The sequence below is a fragment of the Crocuta crocuta genome, unplaced genomic scaffold (genome assembly GCF_008692635.1).
Source record: "Crocuta crocuta isolate KB4526 unplaced genomic scaffold, BGI_CrCroc_1.0 scaffold424, whole genome shotgun sequence".
Classification (NCBI taxonomy): Eukaryota; Metazoa; Chordata; class Mammalia; order Carnivora; family Hyaenidae; genus Crocuta; species Crocuta crocuta.
The window spans coordinates 955,191-974,343 of record NW_027530977.1 but is presented as its reverse complement, the minus strand read 5'-3'; the positions used below and the strand labels follow the sequence as shown (position 1 = coordinate 974,343).

The following is a 19,153-nucleotide window of genomic DNA, read 5'->3' as shown; positions in this document are numbered from 1 at the left end:
TATTTCAACTTTGTCTATTTTACCAAATGTATAGTTATGTACAGGGTCACGATTTAAGAAAATGCTCTCAATCTACATACCAGGTAAGGAATAATTTGATTCAATGACTTTGACTTAATGGGTTTCTTTAAATAACAACAACATGGAACATACAGAAAACATCAGTGTGTCATATTCAATGAGAATATCTGTTTCACTCATTCATCTTTTGTATTACATCGAAGGCAAGTAATTATTAAAGAGACAGCTCATAATTATTCATCGAGCTTTCCGTCACTTCCATCTCAAGCTCAACAAGAGGGAAACTCACTCTGTCACATGTAGAGTTATAAACATATATATATAGCTGTAGTTGGCTGCTTCTGGAATATTAGACATTATAGCAATGAAAATAAGTTTTTAAAAATATTGTTAGTTATGATTTAAATAATAAAGTAAAAAAATACTATAAACATCTTTATGATATCTTAATGAAATGAAACATCGATCAAATAATTTCTAATAAATTGGGCATAGTCTATAATTTTATTTTACTTCACAGGACCACCGACTAGTGTCACTACCACTATCACTGCTAGCGTCACAACATTCCTATAGAAAGAATCAATATCAGCTGGTTACCAGCTATAATATTCCCACGATATGACTATTTCAATGTGTGTGATCCACAAAACTAATTCCACTGATATGTTGAAAATATGCATTTATTAGTGTGGTTAATTACAACATGGGCACATTAAGGAGCAGAGACAATCCCCGCTCCTTAGTCTTGGAAACCGTTCTTTTCAACAGAAATGGTAAATAAATTGTTCAGAGTCACCAAAAGTCTTCTTAATCTTAAGTAAAAACAAGGAACACACCAACTTCTTGCTTATGCTGTGATCTATGTCTGTAACGACCATCCTAGAAGTCTCTATCTTTTGTAAAAATTCACTCTGTGCTTTTGCTTCTACAGCTAAAAGTTTCTTTAGGACCCAGTTTCACACCAAGAAGCACCTCCAGTCTCTGATGACTCACTGAAATTGTGGGAAAAATTAAGATGCTTTTCAAAACATAGGTGTTGTAATTGGACTGCTCACATATTATTTAGAGATTACAAACTTTGTCATCGGTAGGATAAAAAAATCTGATTCCAAAAAATAAAATAAAATAAAAAGTGGAAAATTATGTGCTGTGATATATACAAAAAAGTAAAAAACACCAGGAGCCCTATTTGCAATTAAAAAAGAAATCGTTTTGCTGTAAGAAGGGTAATCAACATCATTCAGAAGAAACGCATTTATCGAGGATCAGTGTTGCATAGAATAATTCCAGTACAACTTAGGATTTTGGTCAGTGGCAAACTTGGCACACTTTGGCAGGATCTTATGCTCTCTGAAGTGGGGGATGCTGGTGCACAAAAGAAGCCGTGTCATTAGCTCTCTTGATTGACCTGGCCCCGTCACTAGTTCCTCGGAACAAAGGGGCACCTGTAATGGAAAGACTCCCACTCTTTCAGGTCAAATAGCTACCAAGGGATGATCTTTGTTTTTGGTGGCACCTCATTTGTATTATTCTAAAAGAAATTGCAGCTGGAATGAAGTAAACCTTACTGGTCATACAACCTCCCCCGTGTACCTCCGGGTGTGAGTGACGGCATATGAGGACCTACGGAGAGCCAGAGTGTCCTTCTCAGGGCAAAGAGCAGAACCTTTTCATGTCAGAAAGAGATCTTCCTGAATCCTTCTCTTCCCCAAATATGAATGATGGTTATAAGCTCCCTAAAGTGCTAACTTCTGTTGGAAATATCCATAGCAACCATCAGCAGATCTAGTTGTCTCTAAAAATAAAATCCTAGCAAGATCGAACCTTCAGCAAACCCTTCCCTGCATGCTCATTTTAGAGGCGTATCAATTGGTAAATGACACTGTGATATCAGGCAGGGGAGGGAAAAGAAAATACGGGGAAGAAAAGTGACTGTTAGCTTGCTCAGATTGGGGAAGAGTGAATTTCTACTTCTTTATGGATATAATAAAGATAGCCTGGGTTTATTAGAAATTGCTTTCTTTTTAATGATTTACATTAAATCAATTCCTCTCAAATTTCAAGTATGGTTTCTTCTTTAAAAATGAGAAAATTCAGCATTCAACCAATATATTTGGGGACGATTTCTCTAAACCCACGGAAGCCCCCCCTTTGAATAAAGCAGCAGCTTTTAAAAGTCAGAACAGTCTGAGAAGGAATTTATTTTGGGGTAAGATAAGATTAGTATGATTCATCTCATTTATAACTCAATTTGCAAATCATTTTGATTTAATTCTTCACCTTTTTGCAGGTTCAAAACTAGGTTATATTTTAAAGAAAAAAAATTAGTTTTGGAACTCATAGACTACTTTTATCCTAGTCAATGCTGACCATTGGTATGGAAAACGGTTTTGCATATAAAATTTGTAAAATAAAAAGCTGCATAACAATTATTTCTCAGTTATATCTATAAAACTATATCTGGAAATGTGCTTTATTTTTCCTCACAGTTCACTTGGCTTGACCAGCCCCACATCCCATTAGGAAGGCTATGAATATGTAATTGTTTATACCTTAGAAATAAGAAAACTGGGGAAAAGTGACTTGAAGTGACACGTGCCATGTGACACACTTAGTCAGTGGCAGGACCGAGACAGAAGCTGGGCTTTTAATCTCAGCTCAGTGTATTTCCTACAACTCGATGTTAGTTTGTTTATACTGTTGGTTGATGCAGGAGAGGATGCTACATTTTCATGACTTAGACATTGATCCTTTTATTCTGTATTATTAAAACAGCTCAAGTTATATTTTAATCTCAACATATTGTTGACTTTTCGCATATTTTCCCAACATTGATGAGCTTGATCACTGCAATATTGTCACTACAGAAGGAAAGCGGAACAGTAGAGAGAACTTAAGTTTGGTGTCATTGCATAATCAGTTAATGCGCTAAGTGAAAAGAAAGCATGATGGAGGAACAGGAAATGACACCAATTAAAGAATCCATGTCACAGATCAATATGATGTGTTTTCCAGAGGAAGAATTTTTTCTCCTTTAATACATCACTCAAGAGAAAGGAAATATGCGGAATAACACATTTATTTGCAATTCCACAAAGAACAACTTAACATGCTTCCTAGAACATACCATTTTAATTTATGTTCTTTGGTATGTTGGCAATGTATTGGCTTAATGGTAAGTTATGGAGGATTTTGACATTTTCAACTAAGGTTCCAATATTTTTGTGGGGCAACATTCTTTGCTAGCCAATTGTGGCTTTATTTCTAGACAAACATAGTTCGATTTCTACTTATTATTATCTTCACTCTACAGTATTTAAAATTATACAAATGTGCTTTTATAACATGAATTTCAAGGTTGGTGTTGCTCACGCTTGTAACATTTAAACATAGAGAAGATCTAAATGCCATTATTTCCCCATTTCCAGTACCTTTTCCTTATGAACACAACTGCCTCCCTCCTAGTCTTGAACATATCCCACAGCTGAATCCCATGTCAGAATCTAAAAATAGTAAGTTGTTGGAGAAAATAAGATAAAGAGGAAAGATTTTTAGACTTCCGAAAATTGTGATTTGTTATGTCAGTTCTTTCCTTTCAACCAAGATTCTTTTGCATAAAGAATAAACTTTGTCTGCATCAGAAACCATATTAATATCTGAGCTTTTGCGTTTAGCTATAGTGCAACTCTGCTCAAAGTCAGCATCAATCTGCATGAAATAACCAAAATAGCTCTCATTGTCTTGACAGCCATAAGCAATCTGTATTTTGGTCTCTAACACAGGAACTGCTTCATCTGAGGTTTTTTTCTGTGTTCCACAACAAAACATTTACAAGACTTTGAGTAAGTTTTTGCGTGTTGTTCCTCTTTTCACGTTTACCCCCCAAAACGTGATAAAATAGTATCCAACTGTCGTCTTGATTTGAGATTATTTAGAGCAGTTTCCATACCCTGAGCAGACACATTTCTTCAATGGGTTTGAGTAGGACTGACCAAAAGTTTGTGCCAGTTGACTATTCTTTTTCTCAGATCCACTTTGTCAAGCCAGATACAGGCTTCGCCAATCAAGGTCTTTTTCATAAACTTCCCTCCATTAGAGAAAAGTAAAATCTAGAAAAAATAGCCAAAGTTACATATACTTGCATGTATTTTCAACTTTTTTAAAAGGACATACGACCATCAAAGAAATAATGCAGACGAGAAAGGGTAAGAGGAAGTAGCAGCTATACTTGTAAGATAACTAATCCTCAAGATGTCCTCAAAAGAAGTACACAGTATTAATTATTTCACATTAGCATTTCCCAAAGGAAAACCCACATCCCAGCGGATATGAGAATTTTAGATAAGACATGTATTAGCAGCTAATTCTGACTAGGTTTATCCTTAAATGAGTAGCAAGTTTCTCAAAAGAACTTTGCTAGGTACATTTTCTAGTAGTTTATGAAACATGAACTCAAATGCAAAATTATTGAGGTGCTGAGTAAATGAATAAGGGCTCACAAAGCAGAGAAAATACAACATTAATTTTATTTAGCTTTTAATTTACTGGTGGTTTTACTATAGTGTGCACTTCCAAAGTGATTTCTTCTCATATGTAGAACTTTTATTAGTTGAAATGCCATAGAATCTCCCATTTAAGACATTTGTTTTTCTTTCAGAGATGAGTTGGAGAAAGGTGGAGAGCAGCAGTGTTAACCATGAAACCTTGACAATTCTCTCTTGCTTTCTTTTCAGAATCTCCTTTAGAGAATTCTTATTCCTTATTCTTGGCTAAAACTTGAATGTTTCTGACTTCTTCAAAACCTACATTTCTAGTTATGACTATTTCTTCTGGGCCCCGGTTTTAGGAATTCATATGACATTGTATATATTCACTTGGATCTTGCTTTCTTATTACATTTATCACATTTCAGACAAACGTGTAACCTTTCACCCACATAGTCCCCTCCTCTAACTACTTAATCTCTGTGGATAACACATTTGTTCACACAGACTTCAGAGCATCTTTTACTTTTTATTTTTTTAAATTTCTTTCCACTGTAATATCTTTTAATATTCTCAATTCAGTTTTAGCTTTGTGATAGTTCTTATATTTGTCTCTAGTTTGCCCCTAAGTGCCAGTCCCATGGTCTTACTCATACCACGTTTTCTCATCTCTTTCTTCTCACCTCGGTTTCCTTCTTTCATTCCTTATTCCTACATCTAATGAAGATTAACTATGTACAAACACTGTATTATGCTGTAGAACAAACAGGAATGAAAGCCAGGCCTTGCCCTAGAGAAGCAGATAGTGGAGAAGCAGTGACCAGTAGGTATATAAATGATTATACAGCACAGATTAGGATTGATAACCTAGTAAGATACGCAAAATACTGTGCGAATGAGGCATGATAAATTGCACCTAGGGTCATCAATAAAGGGCTGAGTTCATCCTGAATGACTACAGAATAGTGAGATAGGTGGAGAGAAATGAAGAAGATAATATTGAAGAGAAGAAAAATAGGAGCAAAACAATGGGTGCTTAACCTGATTTGAAGAGACTGTGGTGCAGCTGGAGTATAGAGTGTGTTGGAAAATATACAAAGAGATGAGATTAACTCAATACAGTTAGAGTTTACATGAGAGGACTATGAATGAGTTAGGATATAGGTGAATCACTGAAGGGCTTTGATGTAACCTGTTAGCCAGTATTTCTGTCTTTCTATCTACCTATTACCTATGTATGTATGTATGTATGTATCTATCTATTTATCTATCTATCTATCTACCATCTCTCCATCTATCTATATGCCTAGATAGTATACTTGAATTTTTAGTTCAAGTATATTCAACATACACTGTTAAAGTAGTTTCAGGTGTACAACTCAGCAATGCTATACATTGCTCAGAGTTCATCACGGTAAGTATACCCTCAATTGCCTACACCTATTTCACCCATACCCCCGGCCCTCTTACCCAGTGTTTTTAAAAGATACTTCTGTCAGCAATGTGATAAAGTGAATTAAGAGGGTAACACATTGATGGCCAGCTACACTGCTAAAATGATCTGAGTAATAAAGATGAAAACTCAAAGAGGATTGGTAGCTGTGAGCATGAAACTAAATCTATATAAAATAAACCGAGTAAACAGAACAGAGAAGACTTGGTAGCTAACTGATGGGTGAGTGGGCTGTGGAATTCTAAAAGGCCACTGGAAAGAAGCTTCTGAGAATCAATTAACTTGTAAAATGTCACCCATTATATGATCAGCATACACATATTAAATAATTGAACGGAAAGTAAATACTGTACAAACAAAAATAGTAACTGCACAGCATATAGTTACCTGAAGAGAATGCCCAGCAGGACTGAGGCTGAATCGAAAAGTTTCATTGAATGAAGGCTCTCTATCATGTCTGCAAACTCTCGTTTTTTTCTTGATCACTTTTTTCTGGGTAGAGATGTTCATCACATATATTTTTACATATAAATCTGAAATAAGAATTCAGTTTGTAGAATGCCCATTACTCATACAATGTCCTGTTGAAAGAATTATAATTGTGCACTGGGAGTTATCCCATATTTTAAACAAAGCCAGCAGACTGTGCTCAATTAGTTTCAGACAACATAAACTGACTAAAAGACACACCAATTTTCTTGGCAATTTAAATGTGTTTTCCTATTGTATGGTAAACACATTACTCTTAGTTGATGTGTTAGCAAATTTATCTAAAAACTAGTAAAATATCAACTTGTTCTGTGTAAGAGACGTTAATCCTTATTTCACATTTTTCAGATATATATAGCGTACAGCAAAAATTTTACTTTGCCTTTTCCAGATTATTTAGAATGTATTCCTATAGAACTCTTAGATATTTTATACTTCTCATTATTCTAAAATTAGATACCTGGTAAGTGATCAGGAGACTTAAATTTGTAGGTGATATTTCTGCATTGGAGAATCTCAACTATGAGTTGTTCACCATCTGTCTTCATTTCCTTCTTCAGTGCAATCTTGATTTCTCCCATTACCTGAGTTTTGACTGGAAAGAGTTAATAAAAATGGTAAGGAATATGAAATGCCATCTATTCAATGTTTAGTTCAATAATTCATTCATACATTCATTTATTGAGTGTTTATCAAGCGCTGAACACTTTATTGTATCCTGTGGATACACAGACGAATAAAATACAGTCCAAGCCCTTAAGGAGTGAAAAATCTCATGGGGAGACTGATAAATTACACAGTTACAAGGAAGTATGCTAAATATAATGACAAGCAAGTAAAAAGGGAGGTATGGAGGAAACACAAGTAAGTAAATGTTACTCAGCTATAGATTATTAGGCCAAAAGAGGAAATAGATGAGACTATAAGACACACACATAAAATTCATAGAATTCAGGGTCACATGGGTGGCTCAGTCGGTTAAGGGTCTGACTCTTGGTTTTGGCTCAGGTCATGGTCACACGGTTTAATGGGGTCCATGGGTTCAAGACCTGCATCGGGCTCTGTGCTGACAGCTAGGAGTCTGCTTGGGATTATCTCTCTCCCTTTGTCTCTCTGCCCTTGCACCATTCATGCTATCTTTGTCTCTCAAAATAAATAACAACTTTTTTTAAATAATAGAATTCTAATATATTTATAGGAAATAAATCATATGAAATACAAGAAGTTGTTTGCTAACAATTGATGATTAGCAATGGGTGACTCAGTTGGTTAAGCGTCCGGCTTTGGCTCAGGTCATGATCTCATGGTCTGTGGGTTTGAGCCCCGCATCAGGCTCTCTGCTTACAGCTCGGAGCTCGGAGCCTGGAGCCTGCTTTGGATTCTGCATCTTCCTCTCTCTCTGCCTCTCCCCTGCTCATGTCCTGTCTGTGTCTCTCTCAAAAATAAATAAATATTTAAAAAGTTAAAAAAAAAGAGAATAAGTAGCATGGGTCTATCAGTTATTGTTTCTAGTAGAATACTAGAAATGTAAATGTAAATGTAGCCTTTACATTTCTTATTAAAAAGGCTAGTTTAGCTTGCAACTCAAAAAACAATGCACAAACAGGCTTCCTCAAGTCAATGATCAGAATTTGGCATGAAGTACAAATGCTTTAGATGCATTTCCCATTTCATCACACAGAATTAGAAAGACATGTAATCTCTAATCTCTAATCTCTAATACATAACATCTTAGTATTTCATATTATATTATAAATAATATTTTAGTATATTTTAAAAATAATTTTGACCTCATGGATGCACTTAAATAAAATATAGAATACAGAATATAGTTGACTAAACTTTGAGAGGAAATTAAAGTAACAAAAGCATTTTTTGCAAAATTGTAAAATACTGGATTGTAGTTATTTAATTCTTTTGATTGAATTCTGTCATATGTTGGGGTTATGTTGTTTTGATGTATTTATTTCCTGGATCAATTGTTTGATCAAATTAGTTCATGTTTTTGTCCAGATGTACCCAGACATGTAAAAAAATATCTATCAATACCAATAACTAAGGTGTAAAACAATAGAAAACCATCCTCTATACTGAAACATAAATCTTCTAGATATGGTTACATCATAATTTAAGAACCAATGATTATAGATATTTCACAGCAATTAGATGTTAACTTTACTCTCAAGAAACTCAAGAAAATAGGGGCGCCTGGGTGATTCAACCATTTGAGCATCTGACTTTGGCTCAGGTCATGATCTCATGTCTTGTGAGTTCAAGCCCCACGTTGGGCTCTGTGCTAATAACTCAGAGCCTGGAGACCACTTCCAATTCTGTATCTCCCTCTCTCTCTGCTCCTCCCCTGCTCATGCTCTGTCTCTCTCTTTCTCCCAGAAATAAATAAACATTAAAAAAAAGAAACTCAAGAAAATAAAGTGTAAGCCAAGGATTTTATATACAGCAGGACCGTCTTTTGAGTATCAAGCCTACAGTTTTAAGCATAAAATAACTTGAGAATTCTATACAAAGACTGATTCTCTGAGAAATACAGGGGGATGCACTTCATGAAACCAAAGAGAATCTTTGGTTCTTCAGCACAATCACTGACGGTGAGTATTTAAAGTACTTAATTATGGGGCTAAGACTAAAGCAAGAGTGAGGACATAGGTAGGTGCAAGAACAGCATTTGTTACGTATTCCAGCAGTAGTGAGAATACAACTAAACATAGATGGATGGACAAGGAGAGACAGTGGAAAGTGAAATGAGATTATTGATTTTTGTACAGATAGTAGGTAGGTAACAGAGGATGTAATTAAATATTGACAAACCACATAGTAAGTGGTGAAGTAAGAAGAACAGGAATTCTAAATGGTGTATATAAAAAGGAAATCATTAAAACAAAGATATGAATCCTTCTTAATTACAGAAGAAATTTTTACATATCAAAGACACAAAATGGAAGAAGAAATACAACAAATACAGACAAGAATTATAAAACAAAATGCAGAGTTTCAAATATATCTATTGTATTAGTAAATATAAATAGGTTTAGCTAGCCTATTTTTTAAATTCATTTTATTTTTTATTTATTTAGTTTTTATTTTAGAGAGAGAGAGAGAGGGTGGGGGGATAGAGAGAGAGAGACAGAGAGAGAGAGAGAGAGAGGGAGCGAGCATGAGTTGAGGGATTGGGGCAGAGGGAAAGAAAAACAGAATCCCAAGCTAGGCATGGAGCCCAGTGCTGGGCTCAATCCCAGGACCCTGGGATCAGACCTGATCCAAAATCAAGAGTCAGACATTCAATTGAGTGAGCCACCCAGGTGCCCCTAGCTACCCTGTTTTTAAAAAGACTTTCAGGGGCACCTGGGTGGCTGAGTCAGTTAAGGGTTGACTGGGTGGTTCAGTTGGTTAAGTGTCCGACTTCGGCTCAGGTCATGATCTTAAGCTTCATGGGGCTGAGCCCCGTGTCAGGCTCTGTGCTGACAACTCAGAGCCTGGAGTCTGCTTCACATTCTGGTTCTGGCTCTCTCTTCCCCTCCCTCAATTGTGCTCTGTCTCTAAAATAAATAAACATTTAAAAAAAAAAAAAGGACTTTCAGACTGGGTCATAAAGCAAAGCTTAATTCCATTCTAAAATTGAGTTTTGCTTCCAATAGCCAAAAAGACATAAATTATAAGCATGTCAGGTATATGGAAACAATAAGGGAGTAGGGGTTGAACTCTTATTATCTAAGACAATAAAATTTAGGACAAAAATGCAGTAGATAAGACAAAAAGGGCATTTTTTTAAATAAATAAATATAGCTTTAAATAAATAAAGCTAAAGATACATAAGTTATAATGAAGATATAACAATTATGAATATGTATGAATGTACAACTTAAATAAGACTGAAACTACAACATAAGATGTAGAGATAGAAGGCAGATTAAGGAGAATAGTAACAAAAGTCTTTTACATAGGTAAAAGTAGTACAAGAGAGGCCAAGTAGACCAAAATAAGTAAAGACATAAAATATTGAGACAATACAATCAATAAAGCAGATCTCCTGTATATTTGCTAAATACCACATCCTGGCAAGAGAAGTATATATGGAGCATTCACAAAACTAATCATAAACTGAGTAACAAAGAAGATATCAGTAAGTTTTATAAAGTGAGACTATTACATATATTGATCACACAAAAAAAGCCTTCAGTTAAATAATTCTTGGGGGAATGGCAAAATATAATGAGAAAATACAAAAGTTCTGAAAAATAATGATAATGAAAATATTATGTATCAGAATCTAAGAAAGTTACAGTAATGATGCAAGAAACCACTAGTCTCAAACACCTATATCATTTAAAGCATTGATAAAAACACATATGCATTAATATTCTTTCAAAAATTTTAATACAAGTGATTTAAACTTCCAACTCTAAAAGTTATAAAAAGAACAACAAAGTAAAACAAAAGAAAGTACAAGGAAGGAAAGAATAGAGATACACACTACAATTAATGAGGCAAAGAATAGAAAAATAGATAAAATTAATGAATCAAAATTCTGATACTCTGAATAGTTTCAACAAAACAGAAAACATATTCAGAAATCACCTCTGGCCTCTTTACCATGACACTACCTTCCTCTCAGTGGTTTGCTATAAACATTTATTGTCATGAATGTATCCTAATACTAGTAGGTCATATTCCATTTACTCATTCTTAACAGATAGAAACTGACAACATCATCTAATACATTGCTTTGAACTTGCAAGTGAGCGTTCAGTTCTGGTTACCTAACCATTTTAAACAAGCGTAAATAAGCCCATTCAAACCATTCTATTTTATGTTGAAAAAAACTTCACAGACAAATAATCCTCAATATAAAAATGAGAAAATGGGACAGATCTTAGAATTTCCTTCCTTTACTATCTAGAGAAATTAGGTGAAAAAAAGTAAAATTAGGAAAGTGTTAATGAGTAGTAACTGAACAAGGACTAGGCTACAGTCTCCTACTGGCAAACCCCCCAAAAGTGGTATGTAGGAATGGAAAGGGGGATTCTGGGAAAGCACAGCTTAGCAGGATTTCTGAGTACAGCATGTATCACAGAATCTTGCTGGGAAAAGAGCGATGAGTTGACAAAACCCTAAGTATTACCACCAAATCCCCATCACAGAGAAGAGGATGGGCAATGAGAGTAGGCAGCCCTAGAAAAGTCACACTAAATCTTTGAGAGTGGAAACCCTGGATCATCACTAAGCAGATCTGAGAGTCTCAGTGCGATCAGGAAAAACGGCCAAGGCTCCCCATTTCCGGGAGCTCCAAGATGAAGCAGGTGAAAGAGCCAAAGCAGAGACTATCTTCTCCTGGAAAGAAGACATATCCTGGCTTGGTAGAGTGAATGCTGGCAAAAAACAAAAACAAAACAAAGCAAAACACCCAAAATGAAACAAAAAAACAACCCAAAACACATTTATCAAATTTCAAAAGAGAGAGCAAAACCTTGCCAACCAGGCCAGCAAATTTACATGTAAAACAGCTCTATTTCTTCCCTCCAAAGCCATAAAGAAGTGTAAAGAACACCATCTCTCAAACCCACACCTGGGATGAAAAAAGAAGATTCTAACAAGGTAAGGAGGGAGTCCAGGAAAATTTGCTTCTACTATTTGTAGCCAATAAAAGCTGTGAATAGAACTGATCACACTAACAGGCAGGATGGAATAAAATAGTAGGATAAATCTTCTTCTAGGACAAAATTCACTTTTATAGGTCATATCCTTCTTTTACAGCCCTTAAAATCCCACGCGCTAACGATGTGATACTTGTTTTCCACCTTCTCCTATGGGGAAAGAAAAGGTGGAATTAAGCTTGCTAATTACAGTTCTCAAATCATCACGTTGCCTGTTTTTTTCTTGGAAGGTTAAGTTCACATGCTTCACAGTGAGCTACTTGTGAAGTTCTTGATAATTTTCTCCTGTTCGAAGATTGTTCCAGCTTGCTCTTTAATGTTTCTATTAAAGGAAGAAAGGGACATGCCGGCTGAGCTCGTGCTAATTGTGAGTCACCACTGTCAATCATGTCTGCCCTTTCCCAGGTTCAGAGAGTCTCTGTCTTCTGGAGCAGATGCAGGATGGTTACAGAAACCTCTAGGTCCAGGTCTGCTGTCTCCACAAGAGGGCAGCTCCAGACCTAACATCGATCTTGCTCTGGAAAAGATACTTTACCTACAGTAGGCTACATAGTCACAGTTTTAGATGGGTGCGGGGGGGAGAAAGAATAGAAAGAAGAGGAAAGAATGAAGGGATGCTGAGGGGATTGTTCAAAAATGAGGTGACAAAAAGTACAGGTTATAGCACTAAAATACAAACGTTTCCATTTTAAAACTATTAATGAATTAGAAACATTGTGGAATAAAACTGAATTAAGACAGAAATATTATTGACATAGAGGGAAGAAAGGCTTAGGATGATATAGAACGGAAAATGGAAGATAAAGAAGATAAAGAACAATGATAGGTATGTCAAACTGGGAAATATAATCCAATACAACTGATTGCTCAGAAAAAGTAAGTTTAAGAGATTAGAAAATAGTATCTATTTAAAATATAAAGGTATTTATCTGAAGTAACAGAAGGGTAAATCTGTGGATCAAAAGAGCACTCTGTATTCCTGGAAATATTGATTAGCTGATACACTGATATATCCCATTTAAGCTACTTCAAGGATACAGAAAACATTCTTAAAGGAGCCAGAGGAAAAAATAAGTCCCCTGAAAGAGCACATTTGTATATAAAAAAATAACAATAGCCTTGTGAAAATATTTAAAAGGCTGTGGCGGAAGACATAGAGGATATAGTAATGAAAGGAAGGAGAAGGAAGGAAGGAAGGAAAGAAGGACAGTAGGTAGGAAGGGTGCGTCGGTGACTCAGTCAGTTGAGCATCTGACTTTGGCTCACATCATGATGTCATCATGGTTTGTGAGTTCAAGTCCCGCATTGGGGTCTTTACTGACAGATTCAGAAGCCTGCCTCAGATTCTGTGTGTGTCTCTCTCTGCTCCTCCCCTTCTCATGCTCTCTCTCTCTTAAAAATAAACATTAAAAAAATTTTTAAAGGAAGAATGGAAGGAAGGAAGGAAGGAAGGAAGGAAGGAAGGAAGGAAGGAAGGAAGGAAGGGTGGGAGAGACGAAGAAGGAAGAGGGAGGAAGGAGGGAAGAAAAAAGCTTAAAGATGAAATTGAGGCAGAAAAAAAGTGGAAGCGGAGGAGTACTGATTTCCTTTAAACAGAGTTAATAAAATTTAAAATTGAAATATAGTACTAAAAATCATAATTTCTGGGGCACCTGGTGGGCTCAGTTGGTTAAACATCTGACTCTTGCTTTTGGTTCAGGTCATGGTCTCACTCATCATGAGGTCAAGCCCCATGTGAGGCTCCTACCTGGGCTGTGGGGCTTACTTAGGATTCTCTCTCTGCCTCTCCCTCTGCCCCGCTGCAACTTGCACTCACACACGTGCTTGCACACATTCACACTATGAAACAAATTCATAATTGCTCAATCTCTTAATATTTTCAATTTGTTGCTTAAACTTAGTGAGATCTTTTATCTCAATGAATATGGCTAAAATATTTATTGAAATTAAACAATTCCTTTGTTTTTACCATGATATATTCTCTTCATTAAATTAAAAACAAACTATAATCGTGGCCATGAATAATTTAATTGCATTTAACTAAACTGTGTGCGTCTATCTCTTTCGCTAACGTGCTCCAACTAAGTAAAATTGTCAAATTGACTTATTTTTATCTCCCACAGCTTTCTTTTTTCACACTCTCTGGTGCTTTATTCTCCATTAAGATATCTTCTCACTCCTTTTTCTCAGAAAAAGTTTACATTTATCCATATTTTATCTTTGAAAAATGTGTGTGTCATATCCACATACACACATTTATACACATGCTATTTGTATGATGATTCATATTTTTACAGAAGTGCATGATTTATATTTTTAGAGATGTGCATTTTAAGAAAACATTACCATTAACAGAACACAGTAATTATTTTACAACTGGAAATAAGGTTGATCTAATCTCCATTTAACAGGTGAGAAACCAGTAGCTTCGGTATATGAAGTAAGTTGCCAAATGGCTAAGTGGTCCAGGTAGAACTTCAATTTGGATCTTCTGATTTTAAGTCCAGAGCTCTATCTCTCATGAGTACCTTATATTTTCTTATGAATATTATTTTTACACTTATTATGAAGAGCACCGAGTAATGTATAGAATTGTGGAATCATTGCACTGTGCACCTGAAAGCAATATAACACTATGTTAGTTATACTTCTAAATAAACAGATAAATAAATAAAATAATATTTTAAGTTTTTGGAGATGGAAATGTTGCAAATGCTGGATTTCTTTTGAAATAAAGAGCAAAGTTCAGTTGAAAAAGCCAACACCATATTTGTGACAAGAAACCCTGAGTGTTCAAGGAAAACCATGAAAAGTTAGGAACTTCAGGGATGCCTGGGTGGCTCAGCTGGTTGAGCGACTGACTTGATTTCAGCTCAGGTCATGATCCCAGGGCTGTGGGTTTGAGCCCTGGATCAGCTCTGTGCTGAGCATGGAGCCTGCTTAAGATTCTCTCTCTCTGTCTCCTTCCCTCGCCCCGGCTCACATGAGCTTTCTCTCTCTCAAATAAAAATTTAAAAAATACTAAATTAAAAAATTGTTTAAATGTTAGAAAAATTTGAAGTTACAAAACAGGTTGCCCTGACACCCTGACACCCTGACAGGAAAGTATTTGGAAAACAGCAATCAATTCTGGGTTGTTGATTCAGGGTTATATTTGCCCATCTCACTGTTGGCATGATGCGCAGGATTTTAGTCTCCACACCCAACGCAGGGCTTAAACTCATGACTCTGAGATCAGGAATCACATGCTCTATCGACTGATGCGGCCAGGCACCCCACACTCTGGATTGTCGAAACCTAGCTACAAGTATTTGCCTACATATATACATCACATCAGGTATGCAGCTCACTTGTATTAAACCACAAAATGGCAATCAGTATTTCATGAAATATTCATAATTGTATGAGATCCTATATGGANAGTCGGACGCTTAACCGACTAAGCCACCCAGGCGCCCCTAAACTATAAAATAATTTAAAAAGTGACTATGGATTGAGAAAATCTATTTTTAACATTATTCATATCTGAAATACTGATCTGCACATAGTGTAAGGTGAGGTTTACTCTTTCTCAGAATTCTAAGAAACCTATTGCAATCTGACCAGCGTTTGCTCATGAGAGACCATTTTAGGCAACTTTTCTTTGGAAGCATTGTTTAATTAACTGAAAGTGAATAAAATGTGGAAAAGAAAAGAAGGAAGAAAGGTAAGAAGAAAGTTTGTGTAATGAAAAAAGCAGAGTGAATAAAATTCTCAACACTTAGGTTTCTTTGTGTTTGTAAATTTCCATTAGTAAATATTACTGGTACTAGCTAATGAAGTCTGAATTAGCATTAGGTAAGATGTGTATGTAGCCCTGAGAGTCTATCACCTCATAATTTGTCACTTAGCTGCTATCACTCACTTCAAATCTAAGCAAATTAAGGTGAAGTTTCAAAATCAGGAATTCTGGATGGAGGCCAGTTATTAAATATCTTGGTTTATATTTCCTCTTATTGTAAATATATGTAATGAGATTATTTATGTACTATTTATAATATCTCTTTCAACTTTTTAGGATAATAAATTCATGGACACTTTCTGACATTATCTGAATATAATTTAGACCTGGCCCTCCACTAAACATCTTATATTCTAAATAATATTCTCTGTTTACTCAGGATTTCTAAACCCGGTCCTTACAGAAAGTCTCACTAATATCCTAATCCCTGTTCCTAGCTAAAATAATGATGAATTTCCCCTCATGTATAAATTGTATTTTCCTTTCTTTCAGTTGTGTCTAGTCTATTAGTTTCAGATCTAAACAATGATCTTGTTTAAAATTTTAGCATAATAAAGGCATATTGTTAGCTCAATGCCAGAAATGGTTAAGTATTCAATAAGCATTCATTCTTCTTATGTCTTAATATGAGACGCGATGAAGGATCGGTTCTAGAATAAACTGATAGTTTACACCTAGCAGCATATATATACCATTAGGTCAGTGCTCAATTTATTCAGAGTAAAGAAACAAAACAAAACATCTTCAAATATTCATAGGAGTCAATAGTTTTAAAATAGAAATTTCTAAAAAAGAGTCCTTTCTCCACTTGGCTGAGATTGTTTCAGAGAGGAGGTAAGTTCACTATAATTTGTTCTATTCTCTTCTATCTATAATTTCCAACCAGGTATATTAACCCTACCCTAGAGTCTATAATAATTTTACCTTCTATGCTGAAATTATCTCTCTCTCTTCCCAAAATTCAAAGTGGTACTCAATAATCTGACTGTAGGACTCAATAATTATCTGTAACGGGCACCTCTTTTTTCTTTATACCGTGTCCTTGAGTAACAGGGAAAGATTCGACATCTTTTACCAGGTTTGGTAATTGCATTGAATGCGATTTCCTGGTATATCATTGTTTTTCAGAGGCTGCATTCAAGCCATTGATATGTTTTAATCTTAAGTCTCAGAAACATGTCTTCTGAACAAAGGTTCTTACCTCTTCCCTCATTATATGTAGGATGAAATACAAGGAGTGAAGAACTACAGGCTTTGAAGGTCTATCCTGTTTATTTAATGTTTGAAAGAGGGAAGTAAAAATAGAACTAATTTATTTCATTTTATAGTGTATTAAATTCTATTCCTGTTACCCTCACTGTACGCTCTCATGAAACTGACTCTCAATAAATCAGCTTGCTCATACAATGAAGATGACATCATTCAGCTAGCTCCATTGCCTTACTACTTTTCTACCTCTGTCTCACAGATGACTGTAAATGCTTGAATCTAGCACTTTCTACTAACACATACTATAATAAAGAATTATAATTTTAAAAAAATATAATGTTTATTTATTTTTGAGTGAATGACAGAACATGAGCGTGGGAGGGGAAGAACGGGAGACACAGAATTCAAAGCAGGCTCCAGGCTCTGAGCTGTCAACCCAGAGCTGGACTCAGGGCTCACACTCACCAACCGTGAGATCATGACCCTAGCCGAACTTGGATGCTTAACCAACTGAACCACCCAGGCATCCCAGAAAAAGAATTTCTGAAACAGGATTTATAAAATGCTTTGTGATAAGATATAAGTAAAGAATTTCTTTACAGTGAAATTCAATGGATTTGGTTTCCAAGAAAAAGAGATGCATCTTCATTCCAAATATATCTCAAGACATACAATTTTCTACTGATAATTCAAGTGTACACTAATCTGCAACCAAGAGAGTATTATAATATTATGAACGATGAATACCAAATAAATAATGTAAACTTGTGCCATATTATCTCATTTTACCTCAAACATGTGAAATAGAAATATTACTAACTTCACTTTAAAGAAAGGAGAGTGTAAATTTTAGGTGGACAAATTAGCCCGAGGTTACATAGCTAGATGTTTCCAGCAAGACAACCCAAGATCATTGCCAAAGCTGTGATAATCCATCATGCGAAATTGTTTGTGTGCCAAATTCACATGCATGCTTGTGAGCACACATGTGTTAGGGGAAGGGATTTGGGGACTGTGGGAGCTCAAGATTTATGAGGAAGTTGTCCTGGAAAGATGAGGAAAAGTCAAGAGGGAATAAGTGCTTACCCATTTCCTTTCCAATGCCTTAATTTATTAACTAAATTTCTTGATTTATTACTTGTGGGGAGTTCACATTTATTTGGACAGTAATAATACTGTATTCAATTTATTGAGTATCTCTTGTGTTCCAGGCACTTTATGTATTACTCTACTGCCTTTTAGTGCAAAGACTGTGCCTTATTTACGCTTGTCTTTTTAGCTCATAGAAAAGACACCTAGTAGGTATTTGGTGCTTAATGAATGAATTTATGAAAGACGTCTGATCTGCACAGCAAACCTATGAGCTAGGTACATATTCCACATAGATCTGAAGAAAGAGATTTATCAAGTCTGATTCAAAGCCCATCCTCTTCTTTCTAAACTAAGCTGAGGCCACCAAATTGAGATACGTTGGGATTTTATTTTCCTCAAACCTATGGTTTCGCCCAAAATAAATGCCATAATGTCAGTGTTTGAATTTCATTCTCTGTTTACGTAGATAACCAAACCTCTATTATTCAAAGCTATGCAGTGACATCCTCATACATTTTTATGTCTCAGGGCTTAGTGGGGACTGAGGGAGGAGGCATTTTGTTATATTTTTATTTTTTTTTCCACGGGAGAAGAGTTCTGTAAGCTTTCATTAAGTCCTTTATTTGAAATAACCCAGATTCAAGGAGATATTTTATACAATACAGCAGGCGTTCTGGCCTAATATGATTTAAAAGTTCTGTGAAAGTAGGACAAGCCTGCACATTCTGTGTTCTATTACATAAAGAAATTCTTTCTTTCTGAGACAAAGCCAGGAAGAACATAATTTTAGGAGGAAAAAATAGATTTTTTCTGATTGATCTCCTTCAATGTTTTTGGCATTTTTTTTTGTCCTTTTGGTACATGTTTCTCAGCATTCATTTCACTGTGACAGAAAATAGCCAGAGCTCTTTTTTAAAATTTTTAATTGAAAGCTTCCTATTATCTGGTAGTG

At 35.5% G+C, this 19,153-nt stretch overlaps 1 protein-coding gene across 1 annotated transcript in view; it reads right to left on the bottom strand.

Moving 5' to 3' along the window:
• Positions 1 to 3,170: 3,170 nt before the first annotated feature.
• PCLO (piccolo presynaptic cytomatrix protein) overlaps positions 3,171 to 19,153 on the bottom strand; it is a 420,227-nt gene continuing 404,244 nt past the window's right edge. Inside the window, exons 25-27 of the mRNA XM_077770160.1 lie at positions 6,911 to 7,045; positions 6,349 to 6,494; positions 3,171 to 4,133 (exon numbers count right to left, since the gene is read on the bottom strand). Coding sequence (XP_077626286.1) covers positions 3,993 to 4,133; positions 6,349 to 6,494; positions 6,911 to 7,045 — 422 coding nt within the window. The 3' untranslated portion in view covers positions 3,171 to 3,992. The remainder of the gene's footprint in view (positions 4,134 to 6,348; positions 6,495 to 6,910; positions 7,046 to 19,153) is intronic.